At 35.0% G+C, this 21,148-nt stretch overlaps 2 protein-coding genes across 2 annotated transcripts; both read left to right on the forward strand.

Moving 5' to 3' along the window:
- The first annotated feature begins 1,370 nt into the window (after window positions 1–1,370).
- On the forward strand, window positions 1,371–5,172 carry LOC146131782 (uncharacterized). The gene is made up of 6 exons (XM_083397448.1): window positions 1,371–1,930; window positions 2,087–2,151; window positions 2,460–2,563; window positions 3,013–3,210; window positions 3,796–3,865; window positions 4,598–5,172. The coding sequence occupies exons 1-6, from the start codon at window positions 1,414–1,416 to the stop codon at window positions 4,748–4,750; spliced, it is 1,107 nt and encodes a 368-aa protein (XP_083253574.1). The 5' UTR covers window positions 1,371–1,413; the 3' UTR covers window positions 4,751–5,172.
- Window positions 5,173–6,162: 990 nt separating this feature from the next.
- Window positions 6,163–20,842, forward strand: LOC146131783 (GPI ethanolamine phosphate transferase 2, catalytic subunit-like). Its single transcript, XM_083396793.1, has 16 exons — window positions 6,163–6,301; window positions 7,206–7,341; window positions 7,485–7,681; window positions 8,298–8,510; window positions 8,873–9,064; window positions 10,468–10,592; window positions 11,588–11,699; window positions 11,927–12,057; window positions 12,720–12,891; window positions 13,673–14,023; window positions 14,536–14,761; window positions 15,309–15,525; window positions 16,400–16,621; window positions 17,706–17,919; window positions 18,152–18,329; window positions 18,698–20,842. Exons 1-16 carry the CDS (start codon window positions 6,206–6,208, stop codon window positions 18,916–18,918), a joined length of 3,003 nt encoding a protein of 1,000 aa, XP_083252919.1. The 5' UTR covers window positions 6,163–6,205; the 3' UTR covers window positions 18,919–20,842.
- Window positions 20,843–21,148: the final 306 nt, after the last annotated feature.

Here is a 21,148-nt window from a genome sequence, read left to right on the forward strand (position 1 = left end):
AAACTCAGTTATGCTTGAGCGGGTACAATGGTAAGCAAAGAAAATCTCGTAATTTAAGTTAATTATTAAAAACATGTTTTGGAAATTGGAAAAAGGGCGTGTGGCATTTATTATTGAATAAGGCGGCGCTGGTTCAGAAACCTACCACATTTCCTTTTGCAATGACGAAACAAGTTGTCAAAATTGAAATTGCTAGATAAATAAATTTGCAAGAATAATATTACTTGACCCATCCAAAGCCAAACGGCACGCTAACTCTTTGTAAAGCGCTACATCAGGAAAAACATGCGGTAGGATTCTAGACCGGCGCCAAAATTTTTACTTGACTAACTACAATACTACAAATAAGACATATAACAAGTGGGCGCTGGTCTAGAATCCTACCACAACGTTGAAATGATTATTAAGCAATGCATAATATGTGGGTTAGGGTGTCGGTTAGTGTTTGGGTGTGGGTAGGTCAAGTAATATTGTTTAACACTATTACTGGACTCACCCAAACCCAAACGCTAACCGGCACCCTAACCAAAATAATGTTCGTTGTGGTAGGATTCTAGACGAGCGCCAACAAGTGTGCTGCTCAATGTGCAAAACCTTGGTAATAAAACAACAACATGAAAAGTATTTGATTATTACACTCAAACCGAATATCTAGTTTAAATTACTTGGATTCGTAATTTAAAAATGTTTGGTTAACTTATTGGTACAATTTTGTGGTTAACTTGGGGTTTAACAAATCAAGAATGTGGTCCCACGTTATGCAAAGTTGATGTGTGTCGTTTCCCTTTAGTTAAGTTTATTGTAACATTACAGTAAACCACCTAGTAATAATTTAGTATGGGGGCACATTTTGTCTATATTTTCTGTAGATTCCTGAAAGTCAAAAAGTTTGGGAACCAAATTGTTTTCGAACTCGGGTTCTGTCCTGTCAATCTAAGTTTATTGTATTACTTGAACATTGGGTTCTTAGGCGTTCTATCGATGTGGTATGTAGAAAGTAAAGCAAAAAACATGCGGTATACAAATACAGCATGTCGCATTGCACATTATTTTGGTAAGGCTGTCGATTGGCGTTTGGGTGGGTCAAGCATACTTAACCAAACCCAAACGCTAACCGACTCCCCCTAACCTAAATAATGTGCATTCCGGTATGCGGTATTTGTAGACATTTTTTGCACTACTTTCTACTTACCATCGATTGAGCCCCGGTTTTTATTGTATTTTTGGGTTTTAATAACCTAAATGAAAACAACTGTTATCAAACACGTCTAAAAACATATAGTCAATTACTGTGGTCATTGAACTAATTTTGGCTTAGTAGACATTAATTATTAACAAACATAATTGTATTTGTAAATTTTCAGCAGGATGTGAATTTTTTTACTGGGCCTAGTAAAACAATTTAGTAAAATAATGGCGTTCAGCTACAAATGTGTGCAGCAAGTTTTTACTGCTCTGCCTCTCAACTATTTGCACATGCATTCCTACTCACACATATCAAGTAGACAGAGCGCCACTATGCAAGGACTTTACCAGAAGCAGCTTGGATGTACATGCAAGAACGTAGCTTGGAAGGCAATGTCTGCTGATATGTATTTCAAAATACAAAGCACATTGGGAAACCAGAAAGATGATTTCCCAATTAAACCGGTTACGTCTCAAATTAGTCGCCGAGGAAAGCTGGCAAGAAATAATCTTACACAAGAAATTTCACCTTTCGCACTACTTAATCATAACTTGCCTGGACTAAATGCTATTTCGCAAAACTCAAGTCGAGACAATGAATGTGATTGGCTGCTTTGGCAGTTAGGTGCTTCCCCTACCTTTCAAAGCCCTGAATACTCGAAAAAGTTTGTTTTGTTTTCGTCTGGCATTGAAGACAATTCAATTCTCACTAAAGACCTTTCTGCAACAAATTCTAAGACTTCAAGTAAGTATTAAAATAATTGTGTGTGAGATTTATATTTAACAAGAATGCAAAACTTTTTACCAAATTGGAGTCTTGTTTGGTAAAAATCAATCCTCTAGCAATTTTCTATTTTTTTATACTAAATTTTGTTTATTTTCTTTATCTTTGAATTTTTAGATAAGGAACCAGCTGACGACCCAAATGAAAAAAGAAAACTTCTTTGTGAAAAGTTAAAATGCGAGGTAAAGTTATTTTTTTTGTTCTCTGCATTTCATGATAAAAATAGTGACCTATTAGTTTTTAATAAAATCTTTTTCAGGATATTTTCCATGTTTAACATGATGCAAGGTGTATTTTTTTTACTTTATATCGCAAATTGTTCCTGGAGTATAAATTAAGTGAAGTTAATACTTTCTGACGTGTAATAGCTCGCTAACTTTAATCTGAGTTTGTAAATTTTTGGTTTTGTTTGAAAATAACCGACCCTCGCCGTGGAAGAAAAGGCACATCTATGGCAATTTATAACTATCGCTTCACCTTTATGTTCCAGATTCCATTGTTTTTTACCAAAACCACCCCTTGGCATGATTTTAGTGTCTACACAAACCATGTACATTTACGTGTTGAACTAAAAAATAGCTGCTTTGAAAGAAGGTAAGTTATTTTAGCTAGTTAACTTTAAATTTGGTTCAAATAAAGTATCTTACAATTAACTGAAGCTAACAAAACACTTTTTTGCAGCACTTCGAAATACCTTTCAGTGCCTGTTTGTAAACCTTCAAATAGTGGATTAACTGGAAAAATATATTAAATTGCAATAAGAATTGTAAAACCAATATATTTAATAAAATACCATTTCGTTGATTACAAACGTTTCGGCGATACCTCATGCCATTATCAGTGTGAAACAACAAGTAAAATTAAAAACGATAAAACATACACAAAACAAAAAAGGATTAAACAAGTAAATATGTTAAGATTGGTTCTGAGCTAAACGAAAAGATGGCTTTTATTAATCAAATTCACACTTGTTTTTTCCACTTACATAAAAATTAAGTTCAGTAATTCAGTTTGCAGTTTATGATGAATTCTTTATTTCCCAGGGGCATCCGTCAATACAAAACCTATGCCTCAATTTTCCGCAAACTCTGCTCCTGGTATCTCAGTCAAGCCACTATAGAGTTGCTAAGTATAAAAGATAACGAGGGGAACAGCACGATTGACGCTCGTTGGAGAATCGTCGGTTGGTCTCCACTCAACGTGATAAGCGCTCTCGTCATGAAAATGCCGACCAATTGCAGGTTCATATCATTATGTTTGTCAACTTTCCAGTAACCTGGGTGCTGTTTCTAATGCTTGCTGTGAAATATTTAAGAATGTTTAACTTTTTAATGAATCGCAAAGCCTCCACCTTTTGTAAGTGATGTTTTGATTTGCTTCCCAGTTGCATTAACTATAGATGATGCAAATCCATATTGAAAAGTCCTAATCAAGATGATGTCGATTTACTCCACCTTTTTGGCTTTGCAATTTATTATCAAGCTACATTACAGATCTAGCATAGTGTACTCAAGGTTTTTCGCATTAAGCTTATATTTTCTGTAGGTTCTTGAGAGTCGAAAAAGTTGGGAAACACTTTTCTAGTATATGTTAATAAAATTTATCTTTTTATGGATCTTTGAAATCAAAAATATAAATTGTGATTTATTTTACTTTTGCTTATTGTTTATCCTGTGTTTTCATAAACTGTTTCAAAATTTGTTGTTAATTGTTGAAAACAATTGAAGTCTAAAATTACTGCATTTGGAATGCAGTTCCAAACTGATTTTAAGTTGTTGCTAACTTAGCAATGTTGTTTTTAAATATAAAATATTTCGTCAATTCAGATGCTTCGACTACATATCAACATTTCATGTCAATGAAGATGGACAAATATGGAAACATGTTGTTAGCAAGGTTTGTAAACAACATCAATGTTGTGAACAATTTATTAGGTCCCAGTCAGGATATTTGCGAAGATGCAATTTATAAAGTAAGCTATTGCTGCCAGGCATAATATATAACAGAGTGTTGCTCTACCAGCAGAATATATAATAGATCAACGTTTTGACGTGCTATACAGAACGTCTTCATCAGGATACTGACGTATCGTGCAAATCAGAATTCTGTTTACGTAAGTATCCTGATGAAGACGTTCTGTATAGGACGTCGAAACGTCGATCTATTATATATACTGCTGGAAGAGCAACACTCCGTTATAGACAATTTATAGTCCAGTCATTCACAGTCAAGTCAAATAACTAACAAAGTCAAGTCCCAGTCCAAGTTGTTAGACACGCAAGTCAATTTCAAGTCACTGCATTGGCAGTGGCATCAAAAATAATATTAAACTTCTAAAAACCGCAAACAGGTTCTATTCTAACCCACATTTCAAAGCAAACATGAAAAACAAACAAATATTAAGTTAACATTTATCACATTTTAAAATTCGCCTTTAGAAGTAATCCAATTTTACTAAAAAGCTTTCAATTAGGCACTTTAATATAAGTCAAGTGAAAATGACTGAAGTCAAGTTCAGTTAAACAATTAACACAAGTGCACTTGTAAAATCATTGACTTAAGTCATAACAACACTGAGCAACATATATGAGTACCTTACTATACTTTTAATATTTTTTTTTAATGCAGGTTGAGAGACTGAACGATCCTATTATAAAGGAATCTCCACTGATAATGCTCAAGAAAAAGGGCATGGCCGCATCTTTAATGAAAAAGTTAAGACAAACTAATGCAAATGCGGAAACCATGTTTGATCAAACGAACGCTCCTTTCAGTGTTTAACAATACCTTGTTGTTTTATTTATAATTTTGATGCTTTTTCTAGTTTTTTTACATGTTATATCACCCTCTTTCGTAAACTATATTTTTCGTCATAAGGATGACTGATTAAATTGAGTATAAATTATCAAAGTTCAAAGAATTTAGAAATGTTGTTGCATTCGCTCTATCCTGCCTAATTATACCAGCTTTGTCTACTATCAAGGTTGTTCAATATTTTTGTTGTACTACATGCTGATTAATCAATTGCAATTAAAAGTTTCATGTTTATTTTCGTGTTTAATTAAATAAAAAGATGTACTTTAAGAGCTGTTAATTTAAAAGAGCAGTTTCTGGACAATGTTTTTATCAAGACAGATGATGTCGTTTTTGTGTGTATATTTTTGGTTTCAAAATTCGAAAAATTAAACTGTTTATCCTTTGGATCGGATTTCTCTATAAAGATTGCGATGCTTTAGCCAGGGGCAGAAAAATAAATGAAACAAACTGGGAAAATATTTTGATCTATAACAGAATATTGTAGATTTTCATACCACGGCGCATGTATTTAATAAATTTTCTCTACAAAAAAATGCACAGACAATTAAAAAAAATTGAGGGAAAGCCCCCAATTTGACGTTTTTATGATCTGCGAATTTTGAAAATAAAATGTTGTTAATACACAAGGCAGCTTAGTATTCCAGTCAAGTAAAATAGATATATATTTCTTAAACACATCACTAAAAGCATAAACCTGGCTTTTTTCCAGATAAACGTTTGGTTATGGGAGGCATATTGCTCATAAGAAACCGATGATATTACATTTGGTAAAATAATCTTTGTTGCATTTTCTAGTCAATTTTTACAGTTCTTGTGCTATTACTTTTTTGTTGGGACATATTAGAAAAACTTAGGTCGCTGGTTAAGAAATCTACCACAGCGTTCAAACAATTATTAAATCTGCGCACAGATTTTTAATATTTGGATTAGGTTAGCGATTGGAATGAGAAAATGCCATTGTCTTCTCGTCCAATCAAATCAGGTCAAGTATCATTATATTTATTATTTAATAATATTGCTTAACCTACCCAAACACTAACCAACACCCTAACCCAAATAATGTTCATTGTGGTAGGATTCTGGGCCAGCACCAAACTTAGTTTTAAATGACACAATTCATGCTACAGTCTTACAAAATTATCAGTCTTAAAATTTATTGGCCACTAGGCAAAGTATGGCAGGTGCACCTGTGAGTTTTTTCAACAAACATAGAGAAAAATCAATTTCATATATGTTCTTACAACAGGGGGGGTGCACTTTTGACCTTTGGTGTGTCACCCCAATTTTATTAGCGGTGCACCAACAAGGTCTTGTTGAGATATATTTCCAGACAGGTTTATTGGTATGTGATTTTTAAGTATTTTTATTTATGGAACAGCGGCTCTCCAAATCTTAATTTTAAAATAACTTAAAGTTGCGATGAGCAAGACAAGCCGGAGAAACAAGCCAAGATCAAAAATCCAAATATTTATCGCCTACTGCATTTGCTTGTTAGGACTGCTTATCTTCGCAAAGGTAAACCAGTAAATTATGTTCAACTTTTGTTGTTTGTTGAATTATTCTTGTTATACTTCACAGGCCTTAAGTTTATCAAAGATATTAACATACTCACCTAGAATGGTAAAAACTGGACACAGCATTCAATCATAACAATAAATTAGGGTTAGTTAGTTTTATACAAACATTTTGTGGACAATAGCTTTAAAATCTGTAAGTTGCGAAAACATGTTGAGAAAATAAACAAAATTTTACATTTTGGTCCTACTTATATAGTTTATTTACAACCTTGCCAATTTTAATAGTAACTTATAAGCTGCCTAAACATATCCCCATCCAGTCTGCATTGTGTGACAGTAGCAAAATCGGAATTCTTTTAAAGCAATTTATGTGTGCACACCTGAATTAGCAACCTCTATATCAGAAAAATGTTGAATTGTGCTATTATTCCAAAATTCCGGTGTGCATAAAACATGACTACTCACTTGCATACAGGAAAATTTAATGCTGCACATCCAAGATCTTGGCAAAACGTGCCACGAAATGCAGACCGGTCCCCACTTATCCAATCTGCATTCCATAGCTCTTAACGCCGAGATCTCGGGTGTGCAGCGCCAAATTTTTCGATCTGTGTAATCAAGGTTTTGGGTTCGGGAATTTAGCACAATTTGACCTTTTTGTGGAACTTGTGTGCAAGTAACTAATTCGGGTGTGCACACAAATTGCTTTCCAAACTTTATTAGATAGCACCTGTACAGATTGCAGACAGGTCATACACTGGCTCCCCAGCATGCAATATTCAAAGTTTCCAATCTGGCTTCTGTATACTTAAAATAACAACAATTCATTGAACGAAATTTTCAAGTTTTATTTAACAACACTTATATTCATGTAAAATTGCAACCTGGATTTTATTTTAAAGGGATTTTTTCCGATCAAAGCTCCAAGACGTGGAACATCATCACATGCAGATGTTCCACCTGCTCCTTTCAACCAAGACACAATTATTAAGCTAATTAAAGAAGACTTTAATAAGAAATCTGAAGCAAATCTTTTGGGTGAGCTAAATAAATTGTCAAAATATTATTTTAAGTTTCATGAATTTTAAAATTTTGATATGCGATACTTGGTGTTTTATTGATTAACAAAACCCAATGTTTTAGCAAACTACCTTAAAAATGTGTGTATGATTAATTTGCAGACAAAAGTAATGTCATCCTTCCGGCACCTTTCAAGAAGTTGGTCTTGGTTGTTGTTGATGCGATGAGAATTGATTTCATTCAAGATCCCAGACATGCCAAGGATATGCCTTTCTTACATTCCGTTCTTAAGCAAAACCATGGCAAGGTTTACACGGCCAAAGCAAAAGCACCGACTGTAACTATGCCAAGACTAAAGGTGAACCTATTATTTGTATTATTACTTAGTACTGAGTATTTCCTAATATGTAGGTATGTAAGTATGGAGCAGTAAATCGAATATCTTACTTAACAATGAAGCTATCGTAGTAAGAATTTTAAAGCCCATACAGAAGTAGGTATCATTTATATTTTAAATAACTAGAAGTTGAAAATGTATAAAGAGTTATTTGAAACGTTCAAAATGCTACTTACTTCTGTATGGGCTTTGATATTCATTCTTCATCCAACTACAACCTCTAACCATTGTGCTCCAAAATGAAGCTATCGTTTTGTTTATAAGATGTATATATAGCTAATATATTGTAATGGTTATGTATAGAGATCAACCAATGTCACTTAAATTTGGACTGATAAGGATTGTTTTTTATAGCTGAAATGTCTAAATTTAAATTCATTGAACAATCAAAATAACATAATTATCAGTAAACTGACATACTTGTCTATCTCTAGTTATGAACTATTCATAGGTACTAGTCAACCAGTTTTAATTAGAGGGATCAGTCTTAGTACCAGCTACAGGGTAATAACCTGGTCATATATTTAGTTTTTATCACTTTTAAATATTTCTAAAATGTAAAACATCGCTTTTTTAGGCCATGATGACCGGTAGTATTCCCGGTTACATCGATGTTATTCTTAACATGGACCAGTCCCAGGAATTAAAAGACGACAATTTAATTCAAGGCCTTGTAAATACCGGGAAGAAGATTGTTTTTTATGGCGATGATACTTGGATGAGATTGTTTCCGAAGGCATTTTTTCGTGCCGATGGGACAAATTCATTTTTTGTGACAGATTATACAGAGGTTTGTGTTTGAACAGTTAATTATCCTTTTGCTTAAAAATGTAGAAACCATTTAAAACTTTTTTTTTTCGAGGGTACGTAAAACTATTTAAAATGTGCTGATTTTTGAGTAAAAAATTAACATTTTTTAATTCTATACAGTTACACTTTAGTCATAATCAGTTGCACAATAAAAATCCATAAAATTTCTACAGCATTGCAAATTTTATAAAATAATTTCAAGGTTTTTTTTTACGAACAAAAATGTCCTTTTATTCTATGGCAAAACTAGTATTTTAGCTTTGTTAAAACAGTTACACATTGAATTTCCCTAATATTTTTTCATGGTAAAAGCTAAAAATTTTTAAAGTTGCCATTTTTTAGGTGGACAACAACGTCACAAGACATTTGGACGATGAGCTTCGCATAAAAACGGACTGGAACGTTATGATTCTGCATTATCTTGGTTTGGATCATATTGGACATATTGCTGGTCCTAATTCACCACTAGTGGCACCAAAGCTCAGAGAGATGGATTCCTCGATAAAATCCATTTATGAATCTTTAAAAAATCAGGTGCTGATTAAAATAAAGTAGTATGTAGTACATAAATTAATCAACAATAGCAATGTCACAATTTTGTTAGTTACCATTAAATTATTGGTGGTGAATTTAAAGGAAAGTATGTTTATGTGAATTCTGGATGATTTTTATATGTTTGACATTGTAGTAAATTTTTTTATTTTATTTTTTATTTTTTTGTGTTACTTAAAGGAGCAATATTTCACACCATAAATACTCACTCGTTTAGTATTTTTAAGCAAAAAATATCAGCTGTGTAAAACTAGATTACTACTAGTAGTTAAAGTAATTATTGTAAAGACCTAATTTATTTTTAAGTTACCTCTATGTGTAGGGGCCACAAACAAAACTTTTTTTAAGAGGTCCTTATTCTAAGTTTTCACGTTTTTTGAATGTTGCTCATTTTTTCCCTGCCTTTTTCTTTCCCATGGATTTTGCAGGTGTAATGTGGGCATAAAAAAATATGCAGTTTGCGCAAAACCATGTTAACTATATGGAGATGCAATGATTGCGCACAATTCATTACTACAGGTACAGATTAAAAATCTTTTAAAATTGTTAAAAACTTTGTACAACAGGTTGATGTTGAAACAAAGTTTTCAGTTACCAGTTGTGTTAATATTCAGCACTCTTTGTAATTTGCAGTCCTACCTAATTGTTTTTCACTGAATATTATAATTTAGCCTGAGGTTCATCTATGTCGGTGCGTTTAATAGTTTTTGTATTGCCAACTTCGATTATTTACTGGGCTGTTGATTGCGTTGAATTTAAGTCAATTGTGAGAAGTGCAATAATTTTTGAACTAAATCTATATTGGTACATATATATATATATTATAGGACTCTCTTGTTGTAGAATACAAGCCACCATTGTGTGAGTCTGGTATAGAAGTTTCCATATTTGTCTCAATTTTTTATCTGTTAAACAAAAAATGGATATATATATATATATATATATTAATTCAAGTCAGTTCTGAAGTGCACTGATGGAATAGATGTTGACTATAGGCATGTTAAGTAATAACTTGGTTCATACCAAAGGTATAATGTTGATATATTTGTTATTGTTATTTGTATGTAGAAACACTCTCTGGTTGTGGTAACAAGTGACCATGGTATAAGCCAGCTATACGATTATCCATATTTGACTTAATTTTTATCTGTTAAACAAAAAAATGGATATTAATTCAAGTCAGTTATGTGAAGTGCAATAATTTTATCTGTCAATGTTTTTTGTGTGTAGAAAAACTCTCTTGTAGTGGTAACAAGTAACCATTTTATAAGTCTGCTATAGGATTATCCATATTTTGTCTTAATTTTTTTACCTGATAACAAAAAAATTATTTAAATAAAAATATTATTAAAATAATTCAAGTTGAATATTTTATTTGTATGTAGAAAGACTCTCTTGTTGTGTTAACAAGCGACCATGGTATGAGCGCTCGCGGAAGTCACGGAGGTACGACCGAGCCCGAAGTCGACACCCCGCTGCTATTCCTTGGCCCTGACATGATTAAAAACAAGTGAACACCTTTCAACATTATTCAATATATACTTGCATATTAGTGCCTAACAATATATCATGTGCAAAGAGTTACCAGATGCCAAGTGATAGTGTTGGTTCTTGTGTGATACTAGGGTTACTAAGATTCAATAAAAATTTAATTTAGGCATTTTAGCAAGTAGTGATCTAACATTTAACATTTTCTGCCTTGAAATAGTCAATTTCCAAAAATAGTAGACTATGTCACCTAAAATGTAACTAAGCTTTCTTTCGATAAAGCAAATTTTAGCTTATATTCTTTAAACATGAGCTTTAATTGTTTTAATTTGATCAATTTTGCCTAAATGTTAGTTGCAATAATGTGGGGTAGTCTTGACTAGAAGTTTAAATTTCAGCTAGTTTTTAATGCTGAATGAATCGCTTACATTGAAACTATAATTATGAGACTCATATTGTCCTAAATTGGTTCCTGTATTGCAGGGGTTCCCAACTAGTGTGGTACGCCAAGGTTTTTCAGGTGGTACGGAGGTAGCTTCCGTTTTTTTCACAAAACCCTGGATTCACAACTTTATATTTTGTTTTCTGGTTTTATTTACATAAAAAAAATTTTCCTCAAGCCCATTCTTATTGTTGCGTAACTATTCCTGTAGTTTCGAAACAATGTGATCTTCAAAATACAGGCCATGTCAATTGTCAGCACGGAGCACAGTTGCTATGTAAAGTCGTACAACGCTGTGGGACAGTGGGCGTTAATTATGTCAAATTGTTGCTCTTGATAGATTTAATGTACTGTTTTTATATTGTTGAATAATGCGAGTTGTAAGCTCAAAATAGATAAAAATATGATTCGATCAAATTAGTTGTTATGCAAGAAGTGGTACACGTGACACTACAGAGCCTCCAGGTGGTACGAGATCGTACAAAAATGGTTGGGAACCCCTGCTGTATTGCTATTAATATACATGTCATTATTCTTTGCAGTGGATGACCGATGTAATATGATAAATTTTGCAGGGATAACCCACAAAAAGTTGATCAAATAGATCTTGCCCCGACACTTTCTTTGTTGACTGGAGTCCCAATCCCACTTTCATCCATGGGAAAAGTTATTCCTGGGATGCTGAAGGTAATAAAAGAATGGAAGAGGATAAAATGTAGTAGTTGGCCAATAGAAGGCCTTTTACAAATCAGTTCTTGAAAAAGGATTAATACAATTTTTATTATTCATGAGGAATCTACAAGAAGAAAAACTTAAGAACCACTGGTTTAGATGTATTTCTTGATATTATTTTAACTAACTGTTTGTAAAAAACAAATTATTTTGCCTGACATAATTTTGAATACTTTCACTAGGTGCAGAATGACTCCACACGTCTACACTCCATGCAATACAACTGCCACCAACTACTAAAGCACTTGGCCCACAGTGGAAGGCTAACCAACTACTTTTCGAACCCTAAATCCGACCCACTGCATTTATACAGGTCGGTATAATTTTTTAAGCCTTGTTTAAATTTACAGCACAAAGTACAGTTTAAGATAAATGCTGTGAAACTTTTTCGGAAAGTGAAAAAAAATACCACCTCTTTTTTATAACTGATGTAGTGACAATAACGGCTATGAATTTATAATTTTCTAGATTTATTTTATTAAAGTTTGTAACATAGGTATCAACAAATTTAGAATGCCTCAATAATATCACTTATCTCATTATAAATAATTAAGTTTTACTTAACTTAACATGTCAACATGTCGTTTTGACTTTTTAGGAGTTCGGTTCAGTTTAGAAACGTTTTTTTCAGAGTTTTCACTTTTCTTGTTTCTAAAAATTTTTAAATTGAAAAATGACGTCATAAATTGATGTAACAACCCAAAAAAAGACTTCATAAATGTGCTGATTTCGGTCAAAAATGTGAAAGTGAAATGGCGTTGTACTATTTTCTATCACAAATTGATTACTTCGTAAATATAGACTAATATTCAATTAGGCCTTTATGGAGCCCCTAAAACTAGTTCACAGACCCCCAAGAACTCCATAGACCCACTCTAAAAACCTGCTTTAAAATAAAATCCACAGAAACGGGATTAAGTTCGGAAATTTTCAGATTCGCGGTCCCACTTTTTATTTTACTTGTTTCTTGTCCAGGAACGGGGTTCAGTTCCACGGCAAATACCTCAACACAGGTGAACCAGCCTCCCACTCAGCAGCCCACGATAACTACATGAAGTGCCAAGTCGCTGCTTCAGACACATTAACATCAAACCTTGCTTCGTACAACTACCCCGAGATGACTGTGGGAATCACAATCCTTTATATGGTGCGACTGCAACATTTATTTTCGTTCTTTTTCGTATTTGTCTGATTCTAAATCTGGAAATTAGGTGGCACCGTTAACGAAATTTGTATTGAAATCTAGACATGCTTTTGCACAACCGTGCTTCATCAGTTTAAAAAAGAATAAGAAATTGAAATGTCAGATAAACTTGATATTATCTTATTTGCTTGCGTTTGTGCTTCTACTTTTTGCATTTTAATTGACATCAATCTGCGTTGACTACAATTTGTCTTTAAAGAGTGTCATCTGATTTTCAAATTTTATTTTTTTACATACTAAATAAAAAACGTGATTTTTTGAATTAACACGGTGAAAAAAAACTTTTTTTTTGACTGACTTCAACATTTAACGAAAAAAGAGATTATGTTATTCGTAATGTTTTTTTATATACTAAAATAACGTAATGATGTTTGTAATATGTCTGTAAACAAGGTTTTTGTCATTTTGTTTGTTACATCAATCATACTAAACAAGCAAAGCCGAAATACATTCGACTTTAACACAGGAAATTTTCAATCAGCCAATATTCTAGTATTTAAGAAGATATATAATTAGTTTTTATTAGCGTTTTCAATAAAAAACAACCTTTTTGATAAAACGCTCTTTTAATAAATAAAGAAAATGGACAAACATAGCACATGTCAAAAAATAGTTGATCCTGTGTAATTTGAACCAACGCCCTTTGGAAAACGCGAACACATCCATAAACCATAAAAAACGACGAGATATTAACATTAAACACCTTGTCATTCTTAACTCCCAGGGCTTCTGTCTGGTGCTTTACCAGTGGGTCGACGAGCTGCTTCGTAATCGCGCCCACGTCACCGGGGTTCAAAGGTCAAAGAGCTTCACGCGGGCGGTTATAGCGCTCCTAGCGGGGACTCTGCTGCACGTGGCGACCCTAGCCAGCAGCAGTTTCGTTGAGGAGGAGCACCAAATATGGTATTTCCTTACCGCCTCTTTATGCCTCGTGCTTATGGTGGCGGTGGCGAGGGCAGCTGCTGAAGCTGAAGCTGTGAAAGCGGGCAAAGTGAAGCCGGCTTCGATGCTCTACGACGCACAAGCCAATCACAGCGCAGAACTACGACTCAGGAGAGGCGGGAGGGCGTGGCAGGTGGGTGTGACAAGTGGAAATAGCAGCAAATTATACATCTTATATCATAAATTACAGCGATGTTTCTTGACTCGCTCCCCTCTAAGCCTGTGTAGCTCAGTTGGTTGAGCGACGGTCCCGGGATGACATTGTTTGATTATAATAATTAAACTAAAGAGAGAAGTTTGTTCGGATGTTACATAATAAATGAAATACTGAGGATGCTTTTAGGGGCAAAATGTATTTATTATTTGACATCCAAACAATGTGATTTGCAGTTTAAATTATAATGTGCCACCAGAATCGTTTGTTTTTAACCATTCGGATTTAGACAGATTCTGTCATTTAAAAGAAAATGCAGGTTACACTTAGGAATTGGAATACTTTAAAGCGACAGCTGATTACGTCAGCAATGTATATTTTAAGAGATTAAGGCAAAATCATTGATTTACCCGCACCAATATAATTTATTTTTATGCACTTTAAAATTCCCGACAAATCCCAGTCACAAACTTGATACTCCCATCCACCAGGTAGTGTCATCCGATCTGAGCAAGCCGGAGCAGATTAGCAACGGGGAAGTTGATCCCAGGGATGTTGTGGAGGAGGAGGAGGATAGAATCCACTTCAAGGATCATCCTCTCGCATCCAGGAAGCACAGTAAAGTCCTGGTGGTCGGATTCCTCCTCATCGCATGTCATCGGATGCTGAGGTGTTGGAACCAGACTGGGATACAATACGCGGATCAACAGGATATAGGTGGGTTAGGTTGTTGTTTAGTACAGTGGTTAATACAAGCGATCAATAAACTTTTTCTGTCAGATATAACATTAATTAATACAGTTCTCTGGCTATTTTGTTTTTAGGCTAACACTTTGATAATGTACGCAAGTCACTTTCATATAAGGAAGAACAATATTGATATAAAAACAAGACTGAAATTCATATCTAATTGATCAGCGATACCACTCTTTTCCCTAGTGTCGGACGCCGATACTTGGTATCGGGCATTGGTTAGTTATGTTCAACCATGAGTGACGTCCCATACTTGGCATTTTAATCCTACACCGATACCCGATATTTTGGATAAAAAGTATCGCGATCCGATCCAATATAATTCGGTATCGGATCGGCACCGATACCACCCTAGTATCGGACGAGTACCGATACTATTACTTGGCATCGGATATTGGCTTCGATATTATCGGGCAACTCTAAACTATCCCCAACCTTAATGAATGTGACAGGCGAAATAGTTTTTTCGATCCCATATTATCTAACTGAACCCCAACCCTCGTTGATGCAGGTGACTGGCTGAACCTTCCCGATCACAAACTCCTTCTTTCTCTAACCTCGTCGTTCAGTCTTGTGCTTGTGTTTCTATCAACTGAGCTCCTCTGTAGCAGCAAGGACCTCATCAGAAGCTTGCTCTGTGTTGTTGGACTCTCCACAGTTTACTTCTACCGATGTGCTACTGACGTGGTGACATTCTTCGTACGACTTGGGTCGCACAATCAATCGATGTGAGTCAGCTCAGAGCTGATCATTTTGTTCCATAAATAACTTTTCTGGTATAAACAAAGTTATTATTAGTGGACTCTAGCGATGCTTTGTCCTTCTATGGTCCTAGTCCATTATCTCTACACTATAGGCTGACTAAGGTATTCTTGTTTAAATTATTAACCCTGATGAGGTCAGCTGGTATCTGCTGCTTTGTTTACATCAGAAGAGCATTTTATATCTATTGAGTTGTTGCCTTATGCAGCAAACTTTCTTTTTGGTTCATGTAACCAAAAGTATAATACAGAAACAGCATTACAAAATAAGTGCTAAACCGCTAAACCATATTCCAGAAATCAATAGAGTATTTATTTTTATGATTTATTCCTTTTAATAATTTAATTTCCTTAACCTTTTAAAGACAAATTGAATAAACTATTTACTTTGTTTTGTGCTATTTCTCCATTCTTTGAGCCTTTTAGTAGTAGGTCTTTATCTTTTTTGTCAGCTTTATTTTATATAAACATTCCCTTGATATGAATTCAAAGCAAAAAAAGATTGAGTCGATCAACATAATCTTGATTAAGAAGTCTCGATACGAACTTGTATCATCTTCAGTTATACATGCTCGAACTATAGAAAGTCAGAATGATAACAATTGCGTCCTACCTTTTAAAAGTGATGCTTTGAGTTACTTCTCAGTCACATTAACTGAAGATGATACAAGTTCGTATTGAAACGTCTTTATCAAGATGATGTTGATCTACTCGACATTTTTGGCTTTGACGTTCACTATCAAGTTACATTACAGATCCATGCATAGTAAATCCAAAATTCTCTTAGAACAAAGTGCATTAGTTTTTTTTTAATATAAACACCAATATTTCTCTTTATCAGCGGCCTAACAGAGGCGAGGCTGGTGTACGTCATATGTGCTCTTCTCCTCACCAAATCAATCTTCCACCGTCTTTCTTCCATCTTCTGCGACCCCTCAACCCCCTCAAAGACGCGCCGATGCCCCCCTACCCCCCTCTACTGCTCCCCCACCCCAACTAGTCGGAAAAAGGCCCTGGATTGTTTACAAAGCGCGGCTATACTGCTATCAGCACTTCTCTTGAGGTTAGAATCTCCGATAATATTAAAACGAATATCATTATGGGTCGATCCTTGAACTAAGTTTTTATTTAATATTAGTAATTAATTCTGGTAGTACTTTATGTTTATCTTTACTTCTTTTCAGAACTTCTTTTAGGTTAGGTTGTTATATTAAATCCGCGATCTTTTTGTGAACAATTCTTGCGTTAAATATTTATTTTTTACAGATGTAAGTGATGCTGATAACACGATTGATAGGCGAGTAAAATAATATTTGATCCCTCTGAGCCTGTGTAGCTCAGTTGGTAGAGCGACGCCGCGACGGTCCCAGTTTGACCGTGGTCGTGAGTTCGAACCTCACCACAAGATGGTTGTTTTTCTAGCCTGACCTTGCTTGCACTATAATGCTGAAACACTTTCGGGAGTATTAACTCTCCCGCATACAACAAAATTTAAAATGAAGCTTATTGTTTTCGTAACAAGGGGATGTTGAGACTGTTTATAAAAACAGGTATAAAACATAAATAATTTCTTATAATTTTACAGAATTATAAATTTCGCCGTATGAATAGGCATCAACATTTTCTGTACAAAAGCAAACATGTGTGAAATGTCAAAAATAGCACAATTGAATGATTTAGGCGTTTAAAGTGTTAATGAACACATAACGGTGTCTGCACGCAAATCCAATACATTTACTAATCCCACGCATTAATTTATTATCCGTCTCACTTGCAGACCTCACAACCACACTGTCTCCTGGTATAACCGAGGTCGTGAGTTCGAACCTCGCCACAGCTAGCTGTTTTTCTAGCCTGACCTTGCTCGCACTGTTGATCAGGCTGAATGATTTGAGTAAGCCTCTCTGAAGGCGTTTAGTGTCTTATGCAACCAAAGAAAACATTGCGAAAGCTAGAACGCGCTAATCTAAGACCCTATTTAGCTATTCGTAAAATAACTTAACGATAATAAGAACTCTGAGGTTTGGCTTATGACAATTGAATGATTTAGGTGTTTAAAGTGTTAATGAACACATAACGGTGTCTGCCCGCAAATCCAATACATTTACTAATCCCACGCATTAATATATTATCCGTCTCACTTGCAGACCTCACAACCACGCTGTGTTGTCCCTCAACCTCATCTCATACTGGTGTTTGTTCCGACTCTTGTGGCCTGTGGCAGTTGAAGGGAAGAGACACCTCATGGACTGCGACCTCCTCACAAGGGACCTGACCTTATGTGGATGCGTGACGTCATCTCAAGCTGCGGTCAGGATCGCTGTTGCTTGTTGGTTTGGACAGATGTCGTACTTTACCTTGGTAGGTGCTTGGTGGAAATTGTTGACTTTTACTGGTAACAAGGGTTAGGGCGCCGGGCTCGAACCATTTTAATTATTTTTGAGGAGAAAACTGTTAAAAAGTTTATTGTGGCAAATGTAACTTTTTTAGATCTTATTCTGTCTTTATGTCGTTGGTCTTAATATTATGGTATTATAGATTACATTCTTTAGATGTTGTTCCTTGTAGCTCTTAATGTGTGTTTTATTTCCAGGGTAATTCCAACAGCTTTGCTACGGTCGATCTCTCTGCAGGTTACGTTGGTTTATCTGGGAGTGAAGGTTTAACCAACTCTATATTAACTGTGACGCTTGGATCGTATGCAACCTACATTGGGCCTATATTGTGGATCACACTGTGTGTGTTCGACTTGATCAAGCTTTGCGTGCAAGGTGGTTTGGGTAGTTAAACTTGATAAAAGTGGTTATTTTTGTAAATAATTTATTATTTTTGTGATTACTTTATAATGCATTTTTTAGATTGCTGTTGTCATCTTTATTATAAAATTAATAACTTAATTCTTATTGAATTAAATACTCGAATTTCTTACAAAGTTTTATGACACAATATTTTATGTTAAATTTATTGCCATTGCTATTGCCATTGCAAACTTACCAAGCTGTTTATAGTGTTTATAAACAGATAAGTTTTTAATCGCGAAATGTTTAAAATGTTCCTTTACAAATAAATCGCTAGTTGAAAAAATAGCCTTAAAATCTTTCAACCCAACATCTAAACCACGCCCTCCTGTGGTTTGTAGATGAGGATGACACCGGACTCCGCTCCCGCTCCCCAGGATCACTCGTGTCCTCCACAATGATCGTGATCCGGCTCCTCCAACTCACCATGTACGTTGCCGTGGCAACAGGACACCGCTACCACCTCTTCGTGTGGAGCGTCTTCTCACCGAAGCTCCTTTACGAGATCGTTAACTCCTGGATCCACGCAGGGTTGTTAGGGCTCACGCTGTTGCTATGGTGATGCGTCAAGTTGCTATGCTGATACATTACGTTAGCATAGTGATCTTGGTCTCGTTGTCAAGACGTCGTTACGTTGCTATGCTGACCCGATACGTTGCTATGGTGACCCGCTACGTTGTTAAGGCCCGTTTACACTACAGCTGCACTGAGCTGCGCTGGGCGTAATTTGCATTAAAACTCTATTGTGGCGAGCGTTTCACGCTTTGCTAAACTCAAGCCCCGTGCAGGAGCTGCAGCTAGCTTAAAAATACGCTTTGGGGCGATTTTCACGCTTTGCTAAACTCAAACCCCGTGCAGCTATAGAAAAAAAAACGTTACGTTTGGAGCGATTTTTACGCCCACCGCAGCTGAGTGCAGCTGTAGTGTAAACTGGCCTTTATGCTGACGCATTATGTTGCTATGGTAACCCGCTACTTTGATATAGTGACGCATTACGTTGCCATGGTGACGCATTACGGTGTTATGCCGACCTTTGTTGCGTTGCTAACCATCTATACGTTGCTATGGTGACTTGTTTGGTTGATATGGTGATGTACCACGTTACCATAGCTCAAATTGGTGCTATAGTGATCCGTCAAGTTGCCATGCCGATATTTCCGCGTTGTCCATGGTGACGGGTTCGTTGCTGTGAATGACGTGTCTTTGCACCGTTTTAATCGAGCTTTGCCTTTTTGTTGCTATGGATACATTGGTAACCGATTTGGTTGCGTTGCTATGGCAACACGGAATGTTTTGCGAGACGAGGTTTACATAATGGAGCTGCTATGTTGAACGTTACTGCGAATTCAGAGTATACTCTAATATGAACAGTGATACTAGGTCTTCATGCGTGTTATACGAGTGGAAAACTTCTAGTAAGCTTTACAGTACAAGCGTAAATCCGAATCAACGCGTAGATTTAAAATGGCGTCATTAATGCACTGTGTGTTGAGTTTGGAGCAAATGTTCAAAACATCTAGTCGAGCAATATGTGCTTATTGCAACTTACCGATGGTTGAAAATGTTCATTTATCCTAATATTAGCCAATTTGTTGTTATGTTGTCTAGTCTGCATTATTTTGTTTTTTCAACAATATTTTTATACTTGTTTATTTTAAACCTAAAAAGACGATTTCGTCATAGTTTTGCACACAATATTTATATAATCGACAATTATAGGTTGGAAACTAAATACGTATTACCGTAGGTTAAGGTTTAACACTTTTCCATATTCTTGACTTGACCGGTTAACAAGTGTACAAAACTTATTCGAATAGTATTCGGGTAAAGTAGACTGTATTTATTTAATTAGATCAAAAGTGTTGTTAATTATAGCTTAAAGTTTGACATCTGAAAATCAAATCACTAAACTACCCTTTTGTCACTCTTTTATCAAAAAATATATTTAATAAAAAAAAGTACTTTCTAACAGTAAATTATACGAAAAAAACCTTCATTAACAGAATACATTTGACTACATTTTAACTGCAATTTATTTTCGTTGAGGAAATAGTCCGCGGTAGAATTCACATTTTTGCTGAGGGCCGTAGTTTACTGACCTTTGATCTACACAATTGCTTTCTTATTTTTTTATTCTACAGCACAACGCTTATTGAATGGTCTTAAGTGAACATCCCTGTCTGAATAAGGTCTCTGGGTTAAATTGGAAAAACGTAACAAGGCGTTCTTAAAAACTTTCGTCGCGGACAAATCTGTAAAAGTACCCTGCAGTTGCGTCGCTTATGCTTGAAATTTTAACTACAAGCGAAAATGTAATGTTAGCACAAGACACCATTTTATTTACTATCATTGTTAATTGCGTTGTTGGTCGAAGTCTTGCTTATGTTCGTGTGCTTTGTACGTTTTTTAGTCCTTTATGTATCCAGACTGTTTTTATTTATATTTAGAGTTGAAATGTTTTCGTCTTGTCACTGTTAGAAGCTTGTAGCGCCACAAATGTTGTGGACTAAGTTATAATAAAATAAAAACAGCTCCCTCAATATAATATGTTTTATTAACTTTTAGTAAGTCGAGATACAATAATAGAAGTAGGTCTAATACTTAGCACAACCCTAAACGACTTTTTTCCTGAATTTGTCTACAAATAAAACAGAATAATATATTGGGTTTTAACTAGTTTTTAACTATTCTTCTGGAGTTATTTTAAAAAGATAGTAGCCAACAGGTAAAAAGCAAATCTTTAAGTTGGAGTGGTTGGATAAAAATCAGTAAATATGAACCAATACCTTAAT

Source organism: Ascidiella aspersa, chromosome 9, assembly GCF_963924565.1.
Source record: "Ascidiella aspersa chromosome 9, kaAscAspe10.2, whole genome shotgun sequence".
In the NCBI taxonomy this organism is placed as follows: Eukaryota; Metazoa; Chordata; class Ascidiacea; order Phlebobranchia; family Ascidiidae; genus Ascidiella; species Ascidiella aspersa.